Raw genomic sequence first — 24,994 nt, 5'->3', positions numbered from 1 at the left:
TTAGTTTTTTTTTTTCTCCCCTTATATTCAGTTTGCTTTTTGAAAAATAAAGCAAATTTTCTTAGAGAGCAGTTCTTGAAACCCTGCTAAGCTTGATCCTGAGGATACCACAAAAAAGTAATAAATAGGCAAAACTTTTGGTGTGTATTCTTACTTTGTAATGTTTTGTGAAAGCAATTTTTTCATGAGATGGGGAAGTTGTAAAGCTTCAACCAAGGTTTTAGCAGTGTCAGTGTTTGCAGTTCAAAGTCCAGGGACTTGTACTCCTTAATCACTTAAGTGCCTTTGAAAACCCCACTAGGAGTTCCTGACTGTGTACATAACATCTTATATTTTCTGAGGGTGGGGCTGGAAAAATTCTGTATAAAGAATCTCCAAAAGGACTATTGATTTATCAAAAACTGCAGTCAATTGATGAGGTACAAGTCAGCAGTTATGTTTGGAAATGCTATTAAGAACAGGTAATGAGACTTTAACATTGCATGTTTAAGGAAGAAATTACCTGCGTAAGAGTACTTAAGCAGAAATACATTAGGTTATTTTCAGTGTTCTATCTTATGTCTAGAGCAATTTTGCTAAAACTGATGGTATTTTAAAGGTATTGCAAAAGATATCTTCGTTCAGTTTATTGTACATTTTAATGTAAAGCTGCTTTAGTGCACTTACTCAAACTGAACTGTTTGTAAATAAAGTAATTCTGAAGAAATTATATTAATTTTGTAAGGAATCAAAAAATCTTTGTGTTACATCTCTTTTGTGTTAAACCTCTTGAGTGGAGGGAATGGAAGCAGTACAGCATTGACTTTGGACAGGGTAACACAGTAAAAAAAAAAAAAAAGAGTAGACTGCATCAACTGACACATTTTAAGGCTTGTTTAGAGTGACTGGTAAATGGTTTTGTTTCTTTGTAGTCCAGAAGAGGTGAAACGTACTTCAGTCTTGTGTTGTGTTCTTTGTATGTGCACACAACATAGGAGAAGCTGAACGCTCCCTGTTGACGGGGCTTCGTGGCGAGGGGGCAGAAGGTTTGTGACAGGAGGAGGAGTGCAGGCCTGATTGTTTACTTGTAGATGGTGTTCTCAGTTTGTTTTTTTGCTTGTGGTTATCTTAATTCTGTTGAAAGTTTACCTCTGTCCTTGTGTTTGAATTAGACCCCTGGTGTTTCATGTGCAGTAGCAGGAAGGCTAGGAGGCTCGCTCACTTTTGTTGACAAGGGTGGTGGAATTTCTTCAATGTCAGTGAAAGGATGTGGCAGTAGTATCCTTCGGAAAGGAGAGAAAGAATCTGCACGCTTAGCTCATCACACTGAAACTTTGGGATTAAATCTCAGTATAAAGACTGAGAATTACCCGAATTTCATCACTATTCCTGTTCATTCTTGTCGCTAAAAATGTGGGAACACAATACCTCATGAAATTCCATTTTAATATGTATTCTAGTTAGTGGACTGTAGTGGGAGTAACATGGTAGGGAAAGGAGAAATTTTCCTGGGACTTCTGTGGAGTTAGGTTTGTAAATGTCTGTTTGGCATTATTTCTGGGAACGGGTGTAGTTAATTCTTCTCAAGCTTTGAGTTATCTACTGTCATGCACCCTTGTATCAACTGTAGATTGGACCAAGGGAAAAAGCTGTCTGTCTTTGTTCAGCTTTTGTAATTCTCTTTAAAGGAAAGGCTGTTAGATGCAACCGGTCCTACTTTCAGCTGCTGCTGTTTTTAATATAAATGCTTCTAACAAAACCCTGTGCTCCTATTCTTTTAATAACTATGTGATGCAATTAATTACTACTATTTAAGTCCTTGCTGCAGGAAGTTTTCTTGACAGTAAATAATTACCTTCCACGTTTCCCCCCCTCAAGATCATCTTTAGCTTAGTGTACAAAAATATGATTGTGGATAGTTGCTGAGGAAACTTTTTTTTTGTGTATTGCAGAATGACAACGGTGAAAGACGTCGCCATGATAATAGTGAGCGCAGGAGAAATGACAATCCTGAGTCTGAGACCAATGGGCAGCCACAAAACAACATCCAGCAAGTGGTGGAACAAGACGAAGAAGAAGATGAGGAGCTGACACTGAAATACGGGGCAAAACATGTGATTATGTTGTTTGTACCTGTCACACTTTGCATGGTGGTCGTTGTTGCAACCATCAAGTCTGTCAGCTTTTATACGCGCAAGGATGGACAGCTGTATGTATCAATTCCCCCCCCAATCTTTTCAGTGGACTCACTTAGATAATTTTCTTCAGTCTCCCATTTCTTCAAGAGTCTAATTCAAGCAGTGAATTCCTTCTTGCCTCCCTTTTCCCCTCCACCATCCCAAAGATAGTTTTGTTCTATTCCTTCCAGAAACCAGACTCTATATTTGTGGTACTATTGACATTTGTTGTCTGTCTGGTGACCAGCTGGGATAATATCTTGGTGGTTGCTGCTTGATTCAAATCCTAGTCTTCATTTTAATACTTCATTGTGCCCTGTGGTATTTATAAAATAAACTCAATCCTAAGCTAAAGCCATTTCAGTTGTAGTCTGCTAGAATACAAAGATTTTGGAAAGCAAAAGAACTACTCATTTAAATGAAGGAACATATATACCAAGTTCTGTTTTTCCTATGCTGTTTGATAAAGAAATTCAAATGCAAGAGGAAGATAGCGTTATGAGGTTTGCTTCTGTAGCAGTTACAGAAACTTTCCTAGCAGGTTTCTGGTATAGATTTTTTTATTTTTTTTTTTTTGGCAAAATACTGATGTTGCCGAAAAAAGCGATTTCGGTGAAAGCTGATTTGAGAGAAAGGAGACAAAGGAGGAACACTGAGCCTGTCAGAACCTGCAGCAAATCAGTCTAAATGTTCCACTGTGAAAACATTTAGACAAAAATGATTCAAAGTGTGTTTGGCTTTGAAATGTTTGTGTAATATAAGCATGTCATAAAATGTTTCAATAAAACACAGAGTTCTTTTTCACTGTCAAAGTTGTTGATGAAAGAATTCTTTTTCTTGAGATTTGATTCATGGTGTTTTCTCCCTCCCTTCCCCTCCTTCCCCATAATGAAGTGGGTTTTCCTCCAGGTCGTTGTATTTCTTTAAGAGAGTTGAGCCCATATATTGTTTTGTTGAAATCACTGGGGGACCTTTCATTGTCAATCCACTAGATGGTGTGCCTAGAAAGATCTAGCTGCAGTAATAGTCTAGTGATGCATAGCATGTGAGTAATTGTATCAAACAATGGAGTTGTGGGTTTTGTTTGTTTTACAAATTGAAAATAGCAGTAATCTAAGAATGCAGGAAAGGCAAGTCTTCTAGGGAAATATTTGTTTATTTTAATTAAAGTTTGCCTAATATAATACTCTTCTGCCTTTCAGTTTTTGCTGAAGTAGAAAATAGCTGTTGCTTTTACAGCTTCGAATTGAAAGATTACTGTAATTTTGTTTGATGTTGGCCTCACATATTGGAAAGACCTGTGCATTCAGTGGCATTTCAGTTGGCTCTTTGTTGTTGTAGCATCTACACTCCTTTCACAGAAGAGACAGAGACAGTAGGACAGAGAGCCCTGAATTCAATTCTCAACGCCGCTATCATGATCAGCGTTATCATTGTCATGACCATACTCCTGGTTGTACTTTACAAATACAGGTGCTACAAGGTGAGTATGAATGTAAATGACTTGAGTAATTGTGCTTGTTCTGTTTATTAGTGCAGAATATCGAGAAGGGAACAAAACGAAGGGTTATCAAGGATGAGTGAGAAAAAATAGCAGAATTGGTGATTCAGTTCACTGTTTCAATTTTGTGGCTTCTCTTCCTTTAACACAGTGGGGGAGGAGAGGCCCAGTGCTAACACTGGTGGCCTTTTGTCAGTTAGAATTAGGATGGCATTGCTTTCTGTTCCTGTGAAATGTACCAGTACTGAAATCTTCCTGTAGTCAAGAGCTACAAAGTAAGGACCTTGTCCTACAATTTGAAAGCTATTCAGGACTTCAGGGGCTTTACAGAGGCTCCCCTTTCTCCACCTTGCCCTCAGTATAGAAGTCCCCCAACACTGTGGTGTGTGTGTGGCTGTACACACCAGGCGATATCCTTATAGCAACCACAGAGACTAAGGCTCTTTTGTGAAAGTCTTCAGTCATATGAGGATGTAATCTGGGCAAGTCCAGGCTTGGCATAAATAATTGCAACGTTACTTGCCTGAGAGGAGTTGTTTGTGAATATTCCTGGTTGTCTGTTGGTCTTAAGGACCCATTTGACATTTGCTTGACGTTTGCCTTTATGCCATTTGCTTGGCATCATAAAACTTCCCAGTGTGCCACGAGAACCTGGAGTCTGTTTCATAGTTGTAAAACAGGCTGTGGGATCCACGTACTGGCACAAAGCTTTGCTCCACAGAGTTTTGTTTTCAAGAGGGGAGAATGTTTTTGGTCTTCACCCATGTGGGTGAAACCCCTTTACAAAGTATCTGTGGAGTGACTGGGAAAACGAATTTGCATACAGCTTGCAATCGTGTTTTTTAAAGTATGGACTTTCTCTTTTATCACAATGTGGTGTTAAATCTGAACTGACAAAATTTTCTTTCTAAACTGTCAATTCTGTTCATTCTAATGAAGTCAAATAACTGATGTACTTCAGCTAGGTTCCTTGGCAGCCAGTCAGTTCTCCTCAGGTGCTCAAGGCATCAACTAGTTTTCACTGAGCTTTTCACATTTCTAGCTTCCCTCTTGACCTTACAAAGCACTGCATGTTCTCCTTACACAAATAATTGTTATATTAAAAAATTAGAATGATTAGACAATAGAAATTTCCTGTAGTTACATTTTATGCTGATTAAAAGAAATAATTAACTTCTTATTTTTAGAATGGCTAACAGTGTATTTCTATGCTGCTATACCAGAATGCTGTTAAATGTAGTTACCTGTCCATTGAATTCTATTTTACATGTACTTCTATATGTAGAATGTAGCCTAGATTGTGGGGAATGGAACTTGCAATGAAAGAATGTTAGGCCACCAGCTGGTAGTGATGATTTGATTATCTTCACAGGATTTTAATCTGAAAACTCCTTTGAAGAAAGGAAGTACTATTTCAGCTTTACTGCTGTTAGTTTGCTATGTTTCTCCTGTACGTGGTAAATTAAAGTATGGTCCTGATTCTAGCTCCTGAACCTAACCAGAAACAGCATCTTTGAAGGAGGCTATATTTGACTAGCTTTTCTTTTTAATATATTTTGTTATTCTCTGCATTCTTAATTGTTTTAGTCTGCCTAACCAAAATCTGGCTGCTGTAGCTCATTTTAATTTTCTGCATTCTGCAGTCCTTAGTTTTTATTCAAGTTGTAGCAAGCAAAGCTGACTCTGTACCAGAAATCAATTAGTTTTGAAGCTGTTGTCAAATGAAGAATGAAAATTCTTAAATTAGAAAGCATCAAAGCTGTCATGGTATGCTGCTAGGAAAATGCTTGCCAAAACTTACAAGAAATACTTTGGAAAAATCAATTGTATGAAAAGAGGCTGGTCATCTGGAAAATACTACAGTGAATGAGGTACATACTGAAAATAAGAAAAATGTAAAATGCCGGTTTATGTCAACTCCTGAAACCACCTCCTTTGGTATTGTTGACAGGAGTTACGCAAAGTGTGTGCAAATATTTGCTGGGCTACGGCCTTGGTGTTTAATATTGTTAGCATTTTACTCTCTACTAGAATGAAACATTAGTATTCACGTTATTTTCTTAAGTGATAAGTTTAAGAGCTTGTACTACAATGAAGAACTACAGATAGAAGTCATGTTGTTATTAAAAGAAATGACGCAGTTTGCTTTGCCATTTTCTTAACAGGGTTTCAATTAGTTGTGCAGAGAAATAAAATTACTTTTGTTGGGTCACTGCTTACATATATAGGTAGCTTTACAAATTGTTTGAAAGTTGGGTTCCTTTTCAGGTACCTATCAGTCTTCAGCTTTAGTATGGTTCCCCACCCCCCAGCTATGAGTAGTGACAGTTTGATGGTCTGAGACAGGTACTTTGACAGTTTTCCTGCAGCGTCTTCACAGGCACCATGCTTATTACACGTGGGAAATTCTTAAGTCTTTTTGAGAATACACTAGCAAATACAGAAAACCAATCTGTTAGATTAGCATGTTAAATGACAGGTTTTATTAGGTTGAAGGTTAAATTTGAACCTGTTTTGAAAGAGAGACAGTGTGAAGGAGGAGAATGACTGTTTCAAAAATTGCTGAGAAGTTCAGAAATGCTTATGAAAGATTTCGTATTAGACTAAAGGTACTAAATTACTAACTGTAATAACTAGATTCTTAACTTGCTGGAAAGTCCTGGTTGTCTCATGTAAACGTTACTCTTTCAATCTGTGTGCATAAGGGCTTGATTTTTACATTCACTTTTGCAAAACATTTTAAGAACTGTAACATAAGATGCGTTCTACTACACATCTTTCAGGAAGAGGAACAGATAATGCAATTTCTAACCAGTTTCTGAATACTTTGATCTGTGGTACGTATATAGCTAATTTAACCAGTTAATTTTCCACTGAGCATGTCTAGTCGAAGCTGAATTTCTTATGCAGCTCGAATTTCTAGATTATTGCTTCTGACTGGTTGTCTGCTTGCACTGTGTGGTCTGGGTTTACATGTAAGATTCTGTGCTGGGAATTTAACAAATACACATTGCATTTTAAGTTCAGAGATTACCAAAGTTACAGGGCTTTTCAATCTTAATTTTTAATTTCGCAGAGTAATATACACGAGTTGTGTGCACTTTCATCAGTGCAAAGTCTGAGCACCGATCACTTCCAAGTTTAAAACTATGTGTGTCCCTGCTGAGTGCAACCCTGAACTTTTTTTTGTTAAATTGTTGGGCATGTGTACCTGCTGTCTGGTACAAACCAACCTGTATGTTTTCATACCTGCTGTATGAAAATTAGGGATTATGTGTATGGATAAGTAATAGAAAATACAGAAATCCTTATATAGTCATTCGTCAATGACATGCTAATTCCAAATTCCAACAGATAAGCACTGAAGGTTATTCTGTGTTCCAGCATTTAATTCTGTAACTGTATTCTGAAAAGGATTTGGAATCAGAGCAGGCTTTTTAACTGCGAAAAATGAATCAAGTTTTCTATCTGTGTTAATGCTGGAATACTTCTGCTACATTATAATGCCACTGATACCAAAATGGCTTCAATATATACAAACTATAGTTTTCATTGTATAGATCCTCTGTTGAAAGACCACAACACTTAAAATTCATAAGTATAAATTAAAATGCAATAATGTGTGTAGACTAAATACAAATTGAGCTACAACCAAAGTGAGAGATCAGAGCATAATTTTCTTGCTTTAACCAAACGGGAAAATAAGCTTATAAGAATTTTAATGTAGATACTAACTTTAAAATATTAAATCTAAATAAAAAAGTCTGTATTGATATCTTTTTTTTTTTCCCAGGTGATCCATGGCTGGCTTATCATTTCTTCTCTTTTGCTGCTTTTCTTTTTCTCATTCATCTACCTGGGGTAAGTGAACTAAAGCATTCATATGCTATTTATGATGTATCACTTGTGTATATACTTATTTTAGAACTAGCCTTTGAATCTTAAAGAAGTGATAGTGAGTAAGCTACATTAAAATAATTGGTTTTATATAAGTTCATAGAGTACACATAAAAGAGAGAGACTTGTGGATTTATAGTGCATCTGATATTGTACAGGACCTGTCCATCACATGCATCACCAGAATAAGCTGTCTTTCACAGGATATCTTATTCTGTTAGTATATCTTCTGATAACTTGGTATTTCATAGCCATGTGACTCAAGGGCGGTTGTTTACATCATGGCTTTGGTGGTGGGCTATATATGCAAAGGCTGTTTGCATTGGAGTGGCTGAAAAGAATCTGCTTTCACACCAAAATATATTGTGTTTTTCTTTTCAAAGTCGGAAGTGTGCCATAGAATCATAGGTTGGAAAAGACCTCTAAGATCATCAAGTCCAACCAGCAACCCAACACCACCATGCCTACTAAACCGTATCCCAAAGTGCCACATCTACACATTTTTTGAACGCTTCCAGGGATGGTGACTCAACCACCTCCCTAGGCAGCCTATTCCAATGTCTGACCACTTTATCTAAATACCAAGAAAAGTTGTACATAATACTCAGTATTCTCTAAAATGAGCAATCTGACTGGGGTTTGTAACTAGAGATATGCCATGAAATTAATATAGTGTGTATATTTTGTACTGCTTGATGACAGATATGCTTCTCTGAAGAAGCTTATTTAATTTGATGTCTAGGAGGAGAAAATGGTGTTCCTTCAGTCCCATATTTTTGCCAAAAGTGATCTATTTTGGTCAGTTTTTTCTCTGACCTTAATAACAACTTTTGAAATACAAGGCAGCGTGTGGTGCACAAGTGTGGTGCAGGATGGGTGGAAGCAAGTTGCCAGGCTCCCTTCCTTTGGGTTTGGGTTGGAGCTGGTGCTCTCCGTGAGCATGAGTGAGTAGAGGGCCTGAAGGCTTTCCTGACACTCTGCTTTCCTTCACCTGTCCCTGCTGCCTCGCAGCAGTGCTGGCTTACTTTTGCAGAGGTCTGGTGAATGAGGAGGGAGTTTGTAGACCAGTTATACATGATGGCTCTAAGGGGCATCCTGTTAACACTGTACATCTCAAAGGCCAGCTAAAAACTAGGGAAGACAAATTTCCTGGAGGAAAGTAGCAAGCAAATTATAAGTTTCATAGTTGCTTGATGAATTGGTAGCAGCAGAATCTGCAAACAACCGTCACAACCGTTTCTTCCCTGGGTTAGTGGAAATCACCTGTGACTTGGTGACAACATACTTGTCTGTTTTGGTGTATTAGTTATTGAGGGTCTTAATTAGTTTATTATATTTGGTGTGACAGAGTGGCACCATTCATACAAAAAGAAAGCTTTTTACTGTAGTGTTTGTGGCAAAGAATAAAACAGAATAACCATGTATATCTTACATTGAAGTTAGCAAAGTGTTACTATTCCACAGGCGGCAGGTTAAGTAGAAAGAGATCTGTCTGCATGACTTTAAAGATCCATTATAACCTCACAAGTTCTTATTCTTCTGATTTTTAAAAATCATGAGTGCAATCGAAACAATTGATTTTGTCATAATGTCCTTTCCTGTCAATTTCTGCTTTGATTGAGAATTAAATAGAATATTAATGAAAATTTTCAGAGAGGTCAAAGAGTTGGTGTGAAGCAAACACTGGTAAAATTATCACCTTTGAGAAGAATAGTGAAGTAGTAATTTGAGATAGAATTCTACATTTGTGCCATTACATTGAGTATGAAAATTTAAAAAAAAAATACTCTGAAGCTTGCATCTGTAACTTGTTTCCATTGTTTTAAGCAAATGCAGTCCATATGCTTTTCCTTTTTTTCTTCTTTTTTTTTTTTTTTTAGTGAGGTTTTTAAGACGTACAACGTTGCCATGGACTACATTACAGTGGCACTCATGATCTGGAACTTCGGTGTTGTGGGAATGATTTGTATTCATTGGAAGGGTCCGCTTCGGCTTCAGCAGGCATATCTCATTATGATAAGCGCTCTCATGGCCTTGGTGTTCATTAAGTACCTTCCTGAATGGACTGCGTGGCTTATCCTGGCTGTCATTTCAGTGTATGGTAAGGTCTGGGGCAAGACATAGTAACAGGTATTACAGTGGGATTTTCTTCTGTTCCCTCACTTCTCATTTTCCATTTGTCTGACTAGAACCTTAAAAAAAGAAAATGTTTGTATAGGAGGGCGGTATCGTCTGAAGTAGTGGATAAGGTGATTACAGACTTCAGAAATAAGATCATGATCTAAACCACAGCCAAGGGCTTTGTGTGACTCTGTGGTGTCATCTTCCTTCATGTTTTCTGGGCTTTCTTTGGGGAGGAGAATTGAAGTAATTCAAGAGAGGAGGAGGTAAGAGACCTGTGCTGTCATTCTAATCTCTTCTGTGAAGGTGGAGAGCTTTTGGTTTCTCATTTTCCCCGAGAATCTTCGGAAACTATTGTTACGTTCAGAATTTAGGAGCTTGTTATTTGGGTACGTTCCCATACAGGTATAGATATGCCCAACCTACCAATTGCTCAGACTTGTGGACATAGAAACAACACCCTGATCCATGCCTAATAATACAATGAGAAGAAAGCAAGGAAGGATTAAAGGCAATTTTCATTGCTCAAAGTCATATTACATTGAGAAGGATATAGTTTAGAGATCTGTTTCCTTGATTTTTTTAAATGAAAGGAAAATTCAGTTGAATTATTGCATATTATGCTTTTTCAGAATGATGACTGAGAGAAACTGGGTGTAGTTTTTTCATAAAGCTTTAGAGGGCACTGGATACTTTTGGTAAGATCACTCTGTATCCCAGCTACTGATTTTGTTCTCAGGCAAGACTAAAATTGAGTTATTTAGACATAATTAAAACATTATAGGTAAGAATATCCATGAAGATGTGCTCATAACTTGAATATTTTTAGAAGCACGTTAAGTGTGATGAATGTGTACTCTGAAAGTCACTGATCATGAGGAAGACTGAGAATCTGTCCAATTGTAGAAGTGCAGGGGTTAATAAGATGTGATTACCTCTGGTAGGTCAGTCTACTCCTTAGGTGCCCTCTTCCTTCAGAAGGAGGAAAAATGTCTCTTGTGTGTGTGCTCATGGATCTTTAGAAAACCTTCCAATCCCCCCTCCCCGCTTCCCCTTTTGTATGGCTGGAATAAATCTGAGTATTCCAAGCATTCAGCCTTCATTCAGTGATTATAAAACAAAATTACTCTTCAGATCACATTCCAAGACCATAACTTGGTTGTTTTGAGTAAAGGGGAGGCAAGTTTCAAAGCCTGTGACCCCATGCTAAGAATTCTTTACTTGAGCAGTACCAGCAGTGGTGCCAGGGCAGTTAGCTTAGGTGCAGAAGAACTGTGCTGTGCAACATACAGCTCCTGACAAGTAAGCTGCTCCTTTCAGTGTCAGTTTTTGTTTCAAATGAATTTGAAGTCATACAGTGAGGGGACAACTGCGAAAGACAGTAGCAAGACTAGTATGTAAATGTTAGAGCTTTCTGTCCAAATATGCAAGACAAGGGAATTGTAGCTGAGGTTGTTTGTGGAGTTGCAAATTTCATTAACAGTCAACATTCAGGTGATAAAGCAAACAGAGCATGTGATAGATCAGTTTTTCTTCATGCTCTGCTTTGATCTGTATGAGTAACTTGTACAGTCATCCCATTTTGTAGATCATTGCTTTTCAGTTCATTTTCACTTGTTCACCCAGTTTCATATACTGTCCTATGAACAAGAATTGAGGGAAGCAACAAAAAGCTGCTGTTCTTTTCTTATACTAAATATGCTTTGAACACCTCTCAAATCTATGCAAATGCTGCATTTTTCCACAATGCTTAGTAAACCTTTTTTTTCCCTTGTCACATGCGCATTCACTTTTTTCCTCTTTAAGTGAGTGTACATTGGCAGTCATGCCTGTTTCATAAAAGTTATGTAAGCCTCGCTTACCTGTTGTTTTAAAATTTAAAATGCAATTTTTAATTTTTAATTTAACCCATTTAACTTGGGTTAAGAAAAGCTTTGATAATAGAAAGCAAGCTTGGGTGTTTCCAAGATGTGAGTTGAATAGTGGCTTTTGTGAATTATTTGCTTTGAACTTGCAAATCAGCATACAGATAACGTTTGCAGTTGCATAATATCTTATCTGAGGAACACCACTTTTGTTTTTAATTTGATACATATTACAGTAAGAAGTAAAATAGGTTGTACAACTGAGAATATGTCCTGGTTTTGGCTGGGATAGAGTTACTTTTCTTCCCAGTAGCTGCTGTGTTTTGGATTTAGTACAAGAAGAATGTTGATAACACTGATGTTTTCAGTTGTTGCTAGGAAATCAAGGACTTTTTTAACTTTCCCACATTCAGCTAATGAGCAGGTGTGCCAGAGCTGGGAGGGAGCACAGCCAGGCAGTTAGCCCAAGCTGGCCATTGGAAATATTCCATACCATGGACGTCATGCTCAGTATATAAATGGAGGTTGGCCAGGGGGCCAAAATCCTGTTGGCCGTGAATCTTCTTTTTCTGGGATTTTGAGCTTTTCCATGAGTTGGGTCTTTTTTCGGAGTTCCGTGAAATCTGTGAGTTCAGGTTCCATGATCGCTGTTCAGGGACTGGCTATGAATCAGTCATCAGGTGGTGAGAAAATTGCATTGTGTATAGTTTGTTTTGCATATTCATTATTATTAGTAGTAGTAATATTTCCTTTGTTGTCATATTAGACTATCTTTATCTCAACCCATGATTTTTACCTTTTGTCCATTTCTCCTCCCCATCCCACTGCGGGGGGGAATGGAAGGGATGAGTGAGCAGCTGTCTAGTGCTTAGTTGCCAGCTGCCGGGTTAAACCATGACAGAATATCAAAAAGTATTCCTGTAGGATACTGCCTTGTGGCCAGTGGCGCTCTCAGAAGTCTGTGTTCAGAGTAGGATTTTATCCTATCACCAGTCTCTGCAAGCGTTAGAGAAAAACCTTCTTAGAAGTATATCTGCAGTGATGTAAGATCTGTTTGGTCTTCCTTCAGATTTGGTTGCTGTACTGTGTCCTAAAGGTCCTCTTCGTATGCTAGTTGAAACAGCTCAAGAGAGAAATGAAACTCTCTTCCCTGCACTTATATACTCCTGTAAGTATATTTCATTAAATACTTGCAATTGCCCGCTCAGCTGTAGTGATTATTCTCATTTTTCTCCATTTTAACGTGGTGCTTGTCAGCTGGAATTCTTAGTCTGTTTGCTTGCCCTCAGTTTTCCTTTCACTGTTGACTCAAAACTGTGGAACATCATCTGACTAAGATCTTTCAAGATAAAAACCAGCATATTTTGTTGCAAAATACGAACAGGAAAAATGATAATACACGTTGTTTTGGCCAATGTAGTATGTCATTAGGCTGTGAATCAAGCCTGTTCAAAGGGAGTACTTGTTTTTAGAAATTATTTATCAGTTTTCAGTGCTTAAATAACCTGTGTATTAATGGAAGGAAAGGGAGAAATTGCTAGGAGGAGATTCATTTGCAGAACTATTTTCTACAGGGCTTCTCTTTTTTTGACATGTTATTTCCCACTGCCATTGTGAAAAATAACCTACTGAATGCGAATTGCTGTTAAGACCTGGGTATCAGTTAGTATGCAATTCCACTGTTTCTGAATTTCTGTGTTGTTCGTCATAATCATATGGATTTTCTTTAGGAAAGACAGGCCAACAAGGAGAGGTGGTGGAGTTGCTCTGTATGTGAGGGAGCAACTGGAATGCATTGAGCTCTGCCTGGAGGCGATGAAGAAGGAGTTGAGAGCTTATGGGTTAGAATTAAGGGACAGCCTCATATGGGTGATGTTATTGTGGGTATGTACTACAGGCCGCCTGACCAGGAGGAGGAAGTTGATGAGGCCTTCTACAAGCAGCTGAAAGTAGCCTCACAGTCACAGGCCCTGGTTCTCATGGGGGACTTCAACCACCCTGACATCATCTGGGAAGATCATATAGCCAGGCACATGCAGTCCTGGAGGTTCCTACAGAGCATCGATGATAACTTTCTAATGCAAGTGGTGAAGGAACCAACAAGGGGAGGTGCTCTGCTGGACCTTGTACTAACAAACAAAGAGGGACTGGTGGAGGATGTGAAGGTTGGAGGTAGACTCGGCTGTAGTGACCATGAAGTGGTGGAGTTCAGGATCCTGCGTGGAGGAAGCAGGGCGATAAGTAGGATCAAAACCTTGGACTTCAGGAGAGCTAACTTTGGCCTCTGCAAGGAGCCACTTGGATGAATCCCGTGGGTCAGGGCTCTAGAAGGCAGGAGGGGTCTAAGAGAGCTGGTTGCTGTTTAAACATCACTTCCTCCATGCTCAGAATCGATGCATCCTCCTGAGCAAGAAAGCTAGAAAAAGAGGCAGGAGACCCGCATGGATGAGCAAGGAACTTCTAGTGGAGCTCAGGTGGAAGAGAAAGGTCCGTGGAATGTGGAAAGAGGGACAGGCCACTTGGGAAGAGTACAGTTGTCAAAGCATGCAGGGATGCAACAAGGAAGGCTAAGGTCCACCTGGAACTGAATCTGGCAAGGGATGTCAACGACAACAAGAAAAGCTTCCTCAAGTACATCATCAACAAACGGAAGACTAGGAATAATGTGGGGCCACTGCTGAACGAGGTGGGTGCCCTGGTGACAGAGGATGTAGAGAAGGCAGAGTTACTGAATGCCTTCTTTGCTTCAGTCTTCAGTGCTAAGGCCGGCCCTCAGGAATCCCAGGCCCTGGACATAAGAGAGGAGGCCTGCAGAAAGGATGACCTTCGCTTGGTCAAGGAGGACTGTGTGAGGGATCGCTTAAGCAATCTGGATGCCTACAAATCCATGGGCCCCGATGGAATGCACCCACGAGTGCTGAGGGAGCTGGTGAATGTCATTGCTGAGCCACTCTCCATCATCTTTGAGAGGTCCTGGAGGACAGGAGAGGTACCCGAGGACTGGAGAAAAGCCAGTGGCACTCCAGTCTTCAAAAAGGGCAAGGAGGAGGACCCAGGGAACTACAGGCCGGTCAGCCTTACCTCCATCCCAGAGAAGATGATGGAGCAGCTTATCCTGGAGGTCATCATCAAGCAAGTGGAGGAAAAGAAGGTTATCAGGAGTAGTCAGCATGGATTCACCAAGGGGAAGTTATGCTTGACCAATCTGATAGCTTTCTACGATGGCATGACTGGCTAGGTAGATGAGAGGAGAGCAGTGGATGTTGTCTACCTCGACTTCAGCAAGGCTTTCGACACTGTCTCCCGTAACATCCTCCTAGGGAAGCTCAGGAAATGTGGGCTGGATGAGTGGTCGGTGAAGTGGATAGAGAACTGGCTGAATGGCAGAACTCAGAGGGTTGTCATCAGCGGCGCAGAGTCTAGTTGGAGGCTGGTAACTAGTGGTGTCCCCCAGGGGTCAGTACTGGGCCCAGTCTTGTTTAACTTCTTCATCAACAAGCTGGATGAAGAGTTAGAACGTACCCTCAGCAAGTTTTCTGATGACACAAAACTGGGAGGAGTGGTGGATACACCAGAAGGCTGTGCTGCCATTCAGTGTGACCTGTACAGGCTGGAGAATTGGGCAGAGAGGAACCTGATGAGGTTCAACAAAGGCAAATGTAGGGTCCTGCACCTGGGGAGGAACAACCCCATGCACCAGTACAGGCTTGGGACGGGTCTGCTGGAGAGCAGCTCTGCGGAGAGGAACCTGGGTGTCCTGGTGGATGACAAGTTGACCATGAGCCAGCAGTGTGCCCTGGCTGCCAAGAAGGGCAGTGGGATCCTGGGGTGCATCAAGAAGAGTGTGGCCAGCAGGTCGAGGGAGGTTCTCCTCCCCATCTACTCTGTCCTACTGAGGCCACATCTGGAGTACCGTGTCCACTTCTGGGCTCCCCAGTTCAAGAAAGATGAGGAGCTACTGGAGAGAGTCCAGTGGAGGGCTACAAGGATGATGAGGGGACTGGAGCATCTCTCCTACGAGGAGAGGCCGAGGGAGCTGGGCTTGTTTAGCCTGGAGCAGGCTGAGAGGGGACCTAATAAATGCTTATAAATATCTCAAGGGTGGGTGTCAGGAGGATGGGGCCAGACTTTTTTCAGTGGTGCCCAGTGACAGGACAAGGGGCAATGGGCACAAACTGAAGCAGAGGAAGTTCCACCTGAACATGAGGAAGAACTTCTTCCCGCTGAGGGTGACGGGGCCCTGGAACAGGCTGCCCAGGGAGGCTGTGGAGTCTCCTTCTTTGGAGATATTCAAAACCCGCCTGGACGCGGTCCTGTGCAGCCTACTGTAGGTGACTCTGCTTGGCAGGAGGGTTGGACTAGATGATCCCCATAGGTCCCTTCCAACCCCTACCATTCTGTGATTCTGTGATAAACAGTGAAATAGGTTAATCATAAATCATTATGCCTATAAATCAGGAAGTGTGCTGTAGACTGACTGGCTGCTTCAGGGATAAGTTTACAGTGGAGAAAGGGGAGAGGCTTCTTTATCTGTCACTCTTTCCATGTTTTACTGATACTACTCATAGCTGCCTGTTGTTCTTTTTTTTGGGAGGAGGGGTTAAGGCTGAGAAATCACACACTTTAATTAAAATACACCATTTAAATGTGACGGCGTTTCATGACCTCCAGATTGGAGAATTCTTTGTGATGGTGGGGGCAGAGAACAATGAACTTTGATGCAGATACTGCCTCTGAAGTGAAGTTACCTCAGTACCAGTCTTAATAGACCTTTTTACTTGCAGATAAAAGAACTGATCAATGGAAAAAAAGCAAATAAATCGTTGATTCCGATTTTCAGTGGGCCTCATTATACAAGTAATTTCTCTGTCAACAGCTGTTGCAATTTTTTTTGACATCTGTTAGGAATAAAACTTTTATTCACGAAGTTCTGTGAATGCGTGTTGTAGCTGGTACTGGCTGTGTTCCAGATATTACTGTGCTTTAATGAGAGTAAAATTGCCTGTTGTAAAAGATAATTGTATAAAAAAAAAAACAAAACAGATTGATGCCAACGGTATCTCAGAATTGCATACATCTGAGAATGTGATTAGCTGTGCTGTTTTGTTTTGTTTTTTTTTTTTTAATAGCAACAATGATATGGCTAGTGAACATGGCTGAGGAAGATCCAGAAGCCCAACGGAAAGCTTCCAAAAACTCCACTTATGATAAACAAGGTGAGTTTTTCTTTGACAAGCCTTTATAATTGTCATTTTATTGGAATACATGTTAATGGAGACTTTTTTTTTAGCTTTTTAAGTGTCCTGGTTGCTGTAGAAGAGTGAAAGCATGGAGACCTTATTAGGAATGATGAATCTGTCAAGACTGCAAAAATTGCTTGCTTACTGTGCAGTTAATGTTCTTAAATTCATTTTTCTGGGATCCAGGATGCTGGTGGTGAAATGACTTTCAACAGAGAACTATTGACTGAGCTCAACTGCTTGTCAAATTGGGATAACATAGTATAATGCTAACTCATTTATATTAAAAAGAAATGTGTCTAGCCCTCATGGCTATGCAGCTAGCATTTAAAAACACAGGGTTTGTTTACATGTGTTCTTAAAGCAGAGCAGAGTTTTTGAATTTAACATGCGTGAAGAGGTGTGTGGATATGCAACTTTCAGTAAAGTTTTTTATTTTACTGGAAAATTAAGCTGTCTTAATAGTGAGTAAAGAAGCTAGTGAAACGTTAGATGAGAGTTTACTCCTTGAACTCTTTAAATTTGGTGACCACAGAACTTCCAGTCTGTTTTATTGAAGTACTCCTGAATACTCGGACTTGAGTGCAACGTGTGGGTGATATAACTGCAGAGTGCACATTGACTCCTGAGTGTTTAAATTGAGAATGTCTTGTAGTCGTGTGTGGCAGTGTTAGATGTTGCTGAACATTATGAAATACCTCTTTTTTTCTCGCTCCTCTATGATCTTGCATGTGGAGAGATTGTCATGTCTTAGAAGACGTGTTTGTGAAGTAGATCTTAAATGCGTTTTTTCTTTTGAGCTCCAGCAAACCAGACTCGGAATGAAGACGCTGAACCGGATGATGGTGGCTTTAGTCAGGAATGGCAGCAACAAAGGGACAACAGAATAGGACCCATTGAATCAACACCTGAATCACGTGCTGCTGTTCAGGCTCTACCCAGTAACTCTCAAACCAGTGAAGACCCCGAAGAACGTGAGTATGGAGTGCTGTGTCTGGAAGACTTAGTAAACGTGAAGCTAGTTAGTCTTAGTCTTAGTCATCCTGACTGCACAAGTATAGTATGCTGTGAGCTGATACCAAGCTGAAGAGCTGCTCTTGCTCATGATCAGTACTGACATCCCCCATAGAAACAGATGGAGCTGCTTTTTGGTAGCTTTGGGTTTTGCTGCAGGAGTGAGCAATATTGGCCAAAATGATCTTCAGTTTGATACACCGACTCAAAACTTTAATAGCACAAGCTGTGTTCAGACCATTGTACAGTCAGTTGCATTAGCTTCTGTCTTTTTCACACAGTGTTCTGCTGTGTATCACCTCCTTTGGATTTTAGGCCCTGTAAATTCAGTCATTCACTTTTTTTGCCTCAAGATTAAACTACTGTAATCCACTCTGCACAAAGCAATGTTTAAAACCTAATTGGAGACTGAAATTAATGCAGAATGCCATGGGCTTGCTTATTTTTCTCCAGTATCTTGCTGAGGTGAAGTATCTTTGGAGAGCACATGACATCAATACTCAGATACCTGTTTTAACAGACTTGTGATTTCCAGTTGGAGTTTAATCTGGTATTAGATTTGCAAAGCTCTAAATAAATTAGGGTCTGCCTGTCTAATAAACTGCTCTCCCCATGTGATGCTGCCATATTTGGCAGGTGCAACCGTTTCCTCTGATTCTCAGGTGCTCCTCTGTTTGAAAATGCAGAGACTTCTATTTTAAGAAGAGTTTTAGAATCATAGAATAGAACTTACTTTGTTCCCAAAATTCCAAATATAGAGCGTGTTGCAAATCCATTTTCATTTCTAGGGCTTAGAAAAATAACATTAAGGTGCAAAAATTTTAGGAATTGGACAATTTTAGTTAACTGGTCAACTAAAACTTGTCTGGCCGGATGAGTAATTTTCACCTTGCTGTATTCCTACAGCAAATTGTAATGACAGATGCGCAGCCATCCAGTCAGACTTGTCAGCCAGTATTAGCTTTCTAGAAGTTTGGTTTGGCTTGGAGAGTGTGCTTGTGTGGAAAGAGTTGTCTGGCAGTTGCCTTTGCTTGTTGTTCTGTCATGCTGAAAGCAAGCACCCAAGTTTTGTTTCAGCAGTTAGAGGGTGTTTTAGTGCTTAAGAGCTTTTCATGAATGCACTGTTCTAGACCATACATTGGAAGCCTGCTGAAAGAGACTAGGGTTGCCTTTTCTTCTTTTTTCTTTTCTCCTTTTTTCTTTTCTTTTTCTTTTTTTTCTGCAGTGATCACCAAGGCATACACGTCTGTTCTGATGCTCTGAGTTCCGCTTAGAACTCTAAAGTGAATTTTGGGCTGGACTGTAGTCAGGTGACAAAGTAAGCGATAGGCCAGATGAAAACAGCTGGTGACCTGATGTTGGCCTCGCTGACTTAATGTCTTGGACCAAAAGCTCAGAAAGTAAACAGGCATTCAGGAAATCTTTGTTATTTTGTTTGCAGAAGTAATTTGAGTATTATGCTCCCAAAGTTGTTGCTAAGGTGGTAATTACTATTTAAAAGAGTAAGACCTTGCTCGTGAGTTTTCCTAATCCTCACATCTTGGACTTTTATGTGGCTTTTTTGCCTCTGTGGTATCCTCTGTAATTACACACAAGTGCTTTTTAGAACTACCTTAATAAGAATTCTGTAGGAAAACTGGAGGGGCAGTGGAATATTTTGCTGGGTGCAGGTTTCTAACTGGCAAATTAAGCATCATCTGCAAGTGACTTATTTGTTTTCCCCCTCCCTTGGCCAGCTTAAAATAATTGTAGTTCAATATTCTGTTCAATGTGACATGACAACCAAAAGTGGACACCCCTCAATAAATATAATTACAAATATCTGAGTTTGTATATACTGCCTTTGTATGTACAGGAGAATAGGAATATAGAATAATTCTAATTATAGGATGAATTAATTGAGTGGTGTAATGTTCCTAAGCCATCTTGTTTCATAAGAGTTTATCACTTGAATCAGTAGTGGTACTAGTTTTGAAAGTAAAATGTTCTTATTAGCAACATCTTGTTGATAATTAATGTAAATCTTTATTATTCTCTGACAATTACTGATACGTAATATTAGTAGACTGTCTGATACTTAATGCTGCCATATATTCACTTTTGCAGGAGGAGTAAAGCTAGGTTTAGGAGACTTCATTTTCTACAGTGTCCTTGTTGGCAAAGCCTCTGCAACAGCAAGCGGGGACTGGAATACAACTTTAGCGTGCTTTGTAGCCATATTAATTGTGAGTATAATGTAATATAATAATAGGGATAGTTTCTGTTGTTCATCAAGGACAAAGTCTTAACTACTACTTTTTTTTCTTTGGAATTCATTTATTTGGTGTCCTGACTGAAAACTGATGAGGGCTTCAGCTGCCATTTCTGTACATCTGTCACTTATGCCTTTAGCTTAAGAATGCATTAACTGTATCTTGTATTTCTGTGGGGTTAGTGTTTATATATATAATATTTTGCTTGTCAGAGTTCCCTGATTTTTCCCTCTGGTTTTGTTTTTGGTTTGTTTTTATTTTTTTTCTTTCTTCCCCCAGGGCCTGTGCCTTACACTTCTGCTTCTTGCCATCTTTAAGAAGGCCTTACCAGCGCTTCCAATCTCCATAACCTTTGGGCTAGTTTTTTACTTTGCTACAGACAACTTGGTGCAACCCTTTATGGACCAGCTAGCGTTCCATCAGTTTTATATCTAGCACACTTGATGCTGGTATTCTGTGGACATTTGTAGCAAATCTGGGAGGAGGAAAAATGTTTTGCCCTCAGTTCTCAAGTGAGACTGAAGTTTAATACTCAAGATTCCAATCCTGAATCATCACAACTTCCTCCGATGTTTTGGGTTTTGTTTTGTTTTGTTTTTTCCTGAGACAACTGCTGCACTGAGCACCGTGTGAATTTTCCTGTGTGAAAGTGGCTTCTTCCTGATGGCCGGTCTAAACCGGGTGCTGTTATATCAGAGGTAATCTGATTTACGTATCTCTGGTAAGGACCACCTGTGTGAAAAATGCTAATGCTTCCACCAGCAATGTGATTTCTTACCACAGGTTGATTATTTTCACAGCATTAAGGGTGCTCAGGACTTCCTTGATATTAACAGAGGAAGCTGACAAATCACGTGGAACTGGTCCCTGTAACTGCTTGAAGAGAGAGAACCCAATTCAGACTTCAGCAGTGATTTTTTGACAGCGGAGTCCTGACTCTGCTTTGTGTGACAAGAAAGGACTTTGTAGCAATCCGACAAAGGGAGAAAGTACTGTCACTCTAAGAGTGCTCCACCACTTCATAGCATCTGTGCCTGAGTGTGCTTGGTTTAGTAAATTTAAAAGCTTCTTTTTTTTCCACACTGGAACTAGGGTCTCTTCTCAGTTTTAATACTTTGTATCCTCAAGCATGGAGTGCACCTTCTGTGCGCCTGCTCCAGTTTATGTAGCTACTTGGACTGATCTATTCGGCATTAGTGGATCAGAAGGTCCTAATTTGGATCTTAGATTCTGAAAGATTAATAAACTACATTAAAAAGTAATTTCAGGACATACTCTTTGTGCTCTTGCAAATCATTTTGCTAGAACACCATTTTAAACCCTGTGTTTGAGAATAGCCACTAACAACACGGACCACGTTGTTGATACATGTTCCTTTTACTGAAATTCTTACAAAATAAGTAGGCATTTGCAACAGTCCCTGATGGAGTTTAGTTTGCCACATCTAGAAGCCAAAGTGCTATAGTAGCACTTTAATGAATCTCTGTAATTTTTCTCTTGAAAAATGCAGTTTACAGTTCTCTTGACCTGAAGCATTGGTCACTCAACCATCTAACACCTCAGGTTGGGCAGAGAATTTTTTTTTCAATGCAGTAATGTTATTGGTGAGGATACTTAAGTTAGGTGAGACGTTACTTAATGTTACCAAGGGGCAAAATTTGTGGCCCTCTTCACATTAATTACCTCTCCTGTGAGGAACAGAAGACTGGAGAAATGAAAGACAACCCAAAATCGCTGAAAAGAAGATGCAAAATTTTGAACTTCTTACAAGGACAAGAATCTATTCTAACCTTAAGACTGCTAAACTCTGTTTTCTTCTTCATTTGAAAGAACTCATTTATGAATAATTGATTGGAAATGAGACTTGTGTGAGATGAAGTTGTTTTTGCCATAGCCTCTTACTCTGTACAAGTAATTTTTTTTTTCTGAGGGAGGCATAGGGAGTGGCTGCTATTGACAGGCATTCCGTTTTACTTCCCTCTTGGTACTGGAGTCCTTGTCAAGTAGAACAAACTGTCAGAATCCTGACGCAAACTCCTTTTACCCTTTTACTGGGGCTTTGTTTCAGTGCCTGTCGATTCAAAGGACTGGGACATCACAGATGCTCACCAACCATTGCCCAAGTAAGGGAAGAAAGGCTGTGATGTATAAATCTGCTTTAAAACCAAGAAAGGCATACTATGATTGTCCTTGGACATCTCTGTCTCTTTTCCAGTATGACTTGCTAACTGTAGTGTTAGCATTTACATTTGCATAAAATATTTTGTCTCCTCTAAAGTACTTTTATTCATCTCATTTGTGTGCTGAGTCATTGTGGATAGCATTAATAAAGTACCATATCAAAATGGCTTACACTGACTTTTCAAGTTAAACTTGCTTGTTTTCTAGCTTAAGTGACTGTTCCGTGTTTTGCTGCAGTGAAGCCTGACTTCAAAGAGGTTTGGTGTTGTTTTTTTTTTACAAGACTTGAAGTTGCTTTTATACTAGGGTAACTTGTCCCTTTTCTGAGCATTATATCTAAGAAAAGTTCCTTGTGTGTTTTGTTGGGCATCCTAACTACTGTTTCATTGTATAGAACAGGTTTGCTAAGAGTTGGCATCACTAGCATCTGTTTGCATATCAGAGCTGACTCTCGATTAGCAGTTGTTACTTAAATGCAGCAGTCATCTTTATTGTTTGTTTTTTTGGCTTAAATATGCACCATGGGTGCACTAGCTCCATTAAGAGTTGCATTAGAATCTGTAGAAATACACAAAAGCCTTTCTGCATATTTGAATGGGTATTAGATGTACAACCCAAGAAAGAGCTTAGAATCTTGAAACACTAAATTGCCAGTCTTCCGCTCTCCAGAGCTGCTTCTGCTGTCCTGAAGTTTTAATTCATGAGCTAGAGTGGAGTTACAGTGGTGGAGACTATAAAATTTATATTCACAGAAGCTGTTCAAGTTTATGTATTTGAATCTCAAATTCAAAAGGGAAATCCACTTCTCAAGCCCAGGCCAATATATGTTAAAGTGCACTGCTTATTACCAAGTCTTGCATACATCTTCAAAAACCAGGATGAAATTTTCTAGATTTGCCCTCTTATGCCAAGTCATGGTAGCTTATGTTCCAAATGAGATCTTGCAACTAAAGATCATCTCAGTACTTGGATCCAGAAGGGTCAGTTGAGAATAGTTTTTGCTTGCATTTGGGTTGTTACTACGTAAGCATGAAGGTTGTGTCACTTTTCTCTCCGTTGTCTTAAAACGCCAATCTAATTTGAGATCATGAACCATTTCAGCTTGGTATAACTGAAAGACTTCTGATATGTGGTCTGCATTTTTGAGGGAGTTTTCATTATTATTGAATTAGTATGTTAATGGCAGCTCATTAGACTGTAGCTCTGAAAGAACTATTGTGTAACCCTAGTAGCTACTTTCATCTCTTTTGTGCCCCAGGAGACTGACTGGTAACTGTTGCGTGACTGTTTCAGTAGTGGTACTTTGAAACTGAGTATCTTTACAGCTTTCTCTCCCCTGTCAGCTTACGTCAATGATTAGTCTCCTTCTCTGGCTAAGCTTCAAATAAATAACATGAGAAAACATAATACCGAGTTACAGATTTGCCTGAAAACCAGCCACTTTGATTTCTCCTTGTTTTGCATTGAGGGATTTGATCCAGAGCAAAAGGACTTCTTATAGCAAAGGTGTATGTCGTTGTCGTATCTATGTGTGGCTGTTCTGGTGGCACTCAAGTTCAATTGTCATCTGTGTGATGTGAGTCTTGAAGGTACACACTTGTTATTGCAACACATTCAGAATGATTCTGACTGGGCAGATGATGACTTCTTTGAGCCAAATAATCAAGGGCTGTGCTCCACTAAAAATGGCTGTTCTCAGTGTTCAAAGCAGACCCCATTTCAGGCATAGGAGACTGGTGCTTCTTGGATATATAGGTATATATCTGTACCTGTAGAGATGTACATATATATTACATGCACTCTGGGCCTGTAGATGACAAGTGTTCTGCCATTAGTGCAGTCAAGAATTAAATATGCAGGAGTACATTTTGAGTGGATGGTACTATATGAAGAAACTTCTCAAAATGCTTTTACAAAAATTACTTTTGGCAACGATGCTGTTGACGCGAGTTTAATAGACTGTGGAACATGTTTGCACTGTGCATCTCAGTGGTAACTTGGTCATTGGGAACGCTGTAACATGAGCTAAAATGGAATTCTTTTACACTCAAAACATTTGCTGTTTTCTTTTTTACAAACACTGGTTTGTACATAATCTGAATTGAATGTGAATGTTTTGTAAACACCTTTCCGGTTCTTGATAAGATACGTTTTTGATAGATTATTGCAAATTTTCCTGTATTTGTCTAATTATTAAAATAAAAGTTGCATGGATCCTGACTTGAGTTGCCTTTACTACATTATTTTAAAGCCATCACTTAAAGCTGTTGGGGGCCTAAACACTGTAACTATTTTTAGTCAACATTTAATGAGTAAGAATCCTGTTCTTAGCCAAAGTAGCCACTTTATTTCCCAGAGGAATAGCTTCGAACTGATTGCCATAGAAGTACTTTCTTCTAGAAGCTACTTTTTGTGTTCATTTAAAGAGTTGGTCAAAGCCTGTTGCAAAAGCTCTCATGAGGTATAATTAAGTCATGAAAAAATGATAGAAGATTATACTCAAACACCAGCTGGCACAATGAAGATCCGTGTTACCCAGGAAGAATACATAGGATGCTCCGAAAGAAAACACTTGATGAACAGTGGTGTGTATTGTTATTTTGGTGTTGATTTCATATCAGTATGATTGAAAAAGAGCTTTTTCCTAGCAGCATTTTTTTGTTGTTGTTTTGGAGAAGTGGTCATTGCAAAGTTCAAATTTGTGTGAGTTGACTGACTGCTGTTGAAGGTGTTTCTTTGGGGGGGATTGGCTTGTGTCTCCATGGAA

General features: G+C 39.5%; 1 protein-coding gene across 6 annotated transcripts in view; it reads left to right on the top strand.

Annotated features, from left to right (window-relative positions):
* Positions 1-24,447, top strand: part of PSEN1 (presenilin 1) — a 30,117-nt gene extending 5,670 nt beyond the window's left edge. For 4 of the 6 annotated variants that reach the window (XM_075425277.1, XM_075425274.1, XM_075425275.1 and 1 more), the window contains 9 exons: positions 1,932-2,188; positions 3,498-3,639; positions 7,451-7,518; positions 9,435-9,655; positions 12,610-12,708; positions 16,670-16,756; positions 17,581-17,754; positions 19,901-20,019; positions 20,326-24,447. In XM_075425277.1, the coding sequence (XP_075281392.1) occupies positions 1,932-2,188; positions 3,498-3,639; positions 7,451-7,518; positions 9,435-9,655; positions 12,610-12,708; positions 16,670-16,756; positions 17,581-17,754; positions 19,901-20,019; positions 20,326-20,481 (1,323 nt within the window). In that variant the 3' untranslated portion in view covers positions 20,482-24,447. The remainder of the gene's footprint in view (positions 1-1,931; positions 2,189-3,497; positions 3,640-7,450; positions 7,519-9,434; positions 9,656-12,609; positions 12,709-16,669; positions 16,757-17,580; positions 17,755-19,900; positions 20,020-20,325) is intronic. The other 2 variants (XR_012764474.1, XM_075425276.1) reach the window with 2 other exon arrangements.
* Positions 24,448-24,994: the final 547 nt, after the last annotated feature.

The sequence above is a fragment of the Opisthocomus hoazin genome, chromosome 7, assembly GCF_030867145.1.
Source record: "Opisthocomus hoazin isolate bOpiHoa1 chromosome 7, bOpiHoa1.hap1, whole genome shotgun sequence".
Lineage (NCBI taxonomy): Eukaryota > Metazoa > Chordata > Aves > Opisthocomiformes > Opisthocomidae > Opisthocomus > Opisthocomus hoazin.
The sequence above is the reverse complement of the archived record's forward strand: the minus strand, read 5'-3'. Positions and strand labels throughout refer to the sequence as shown.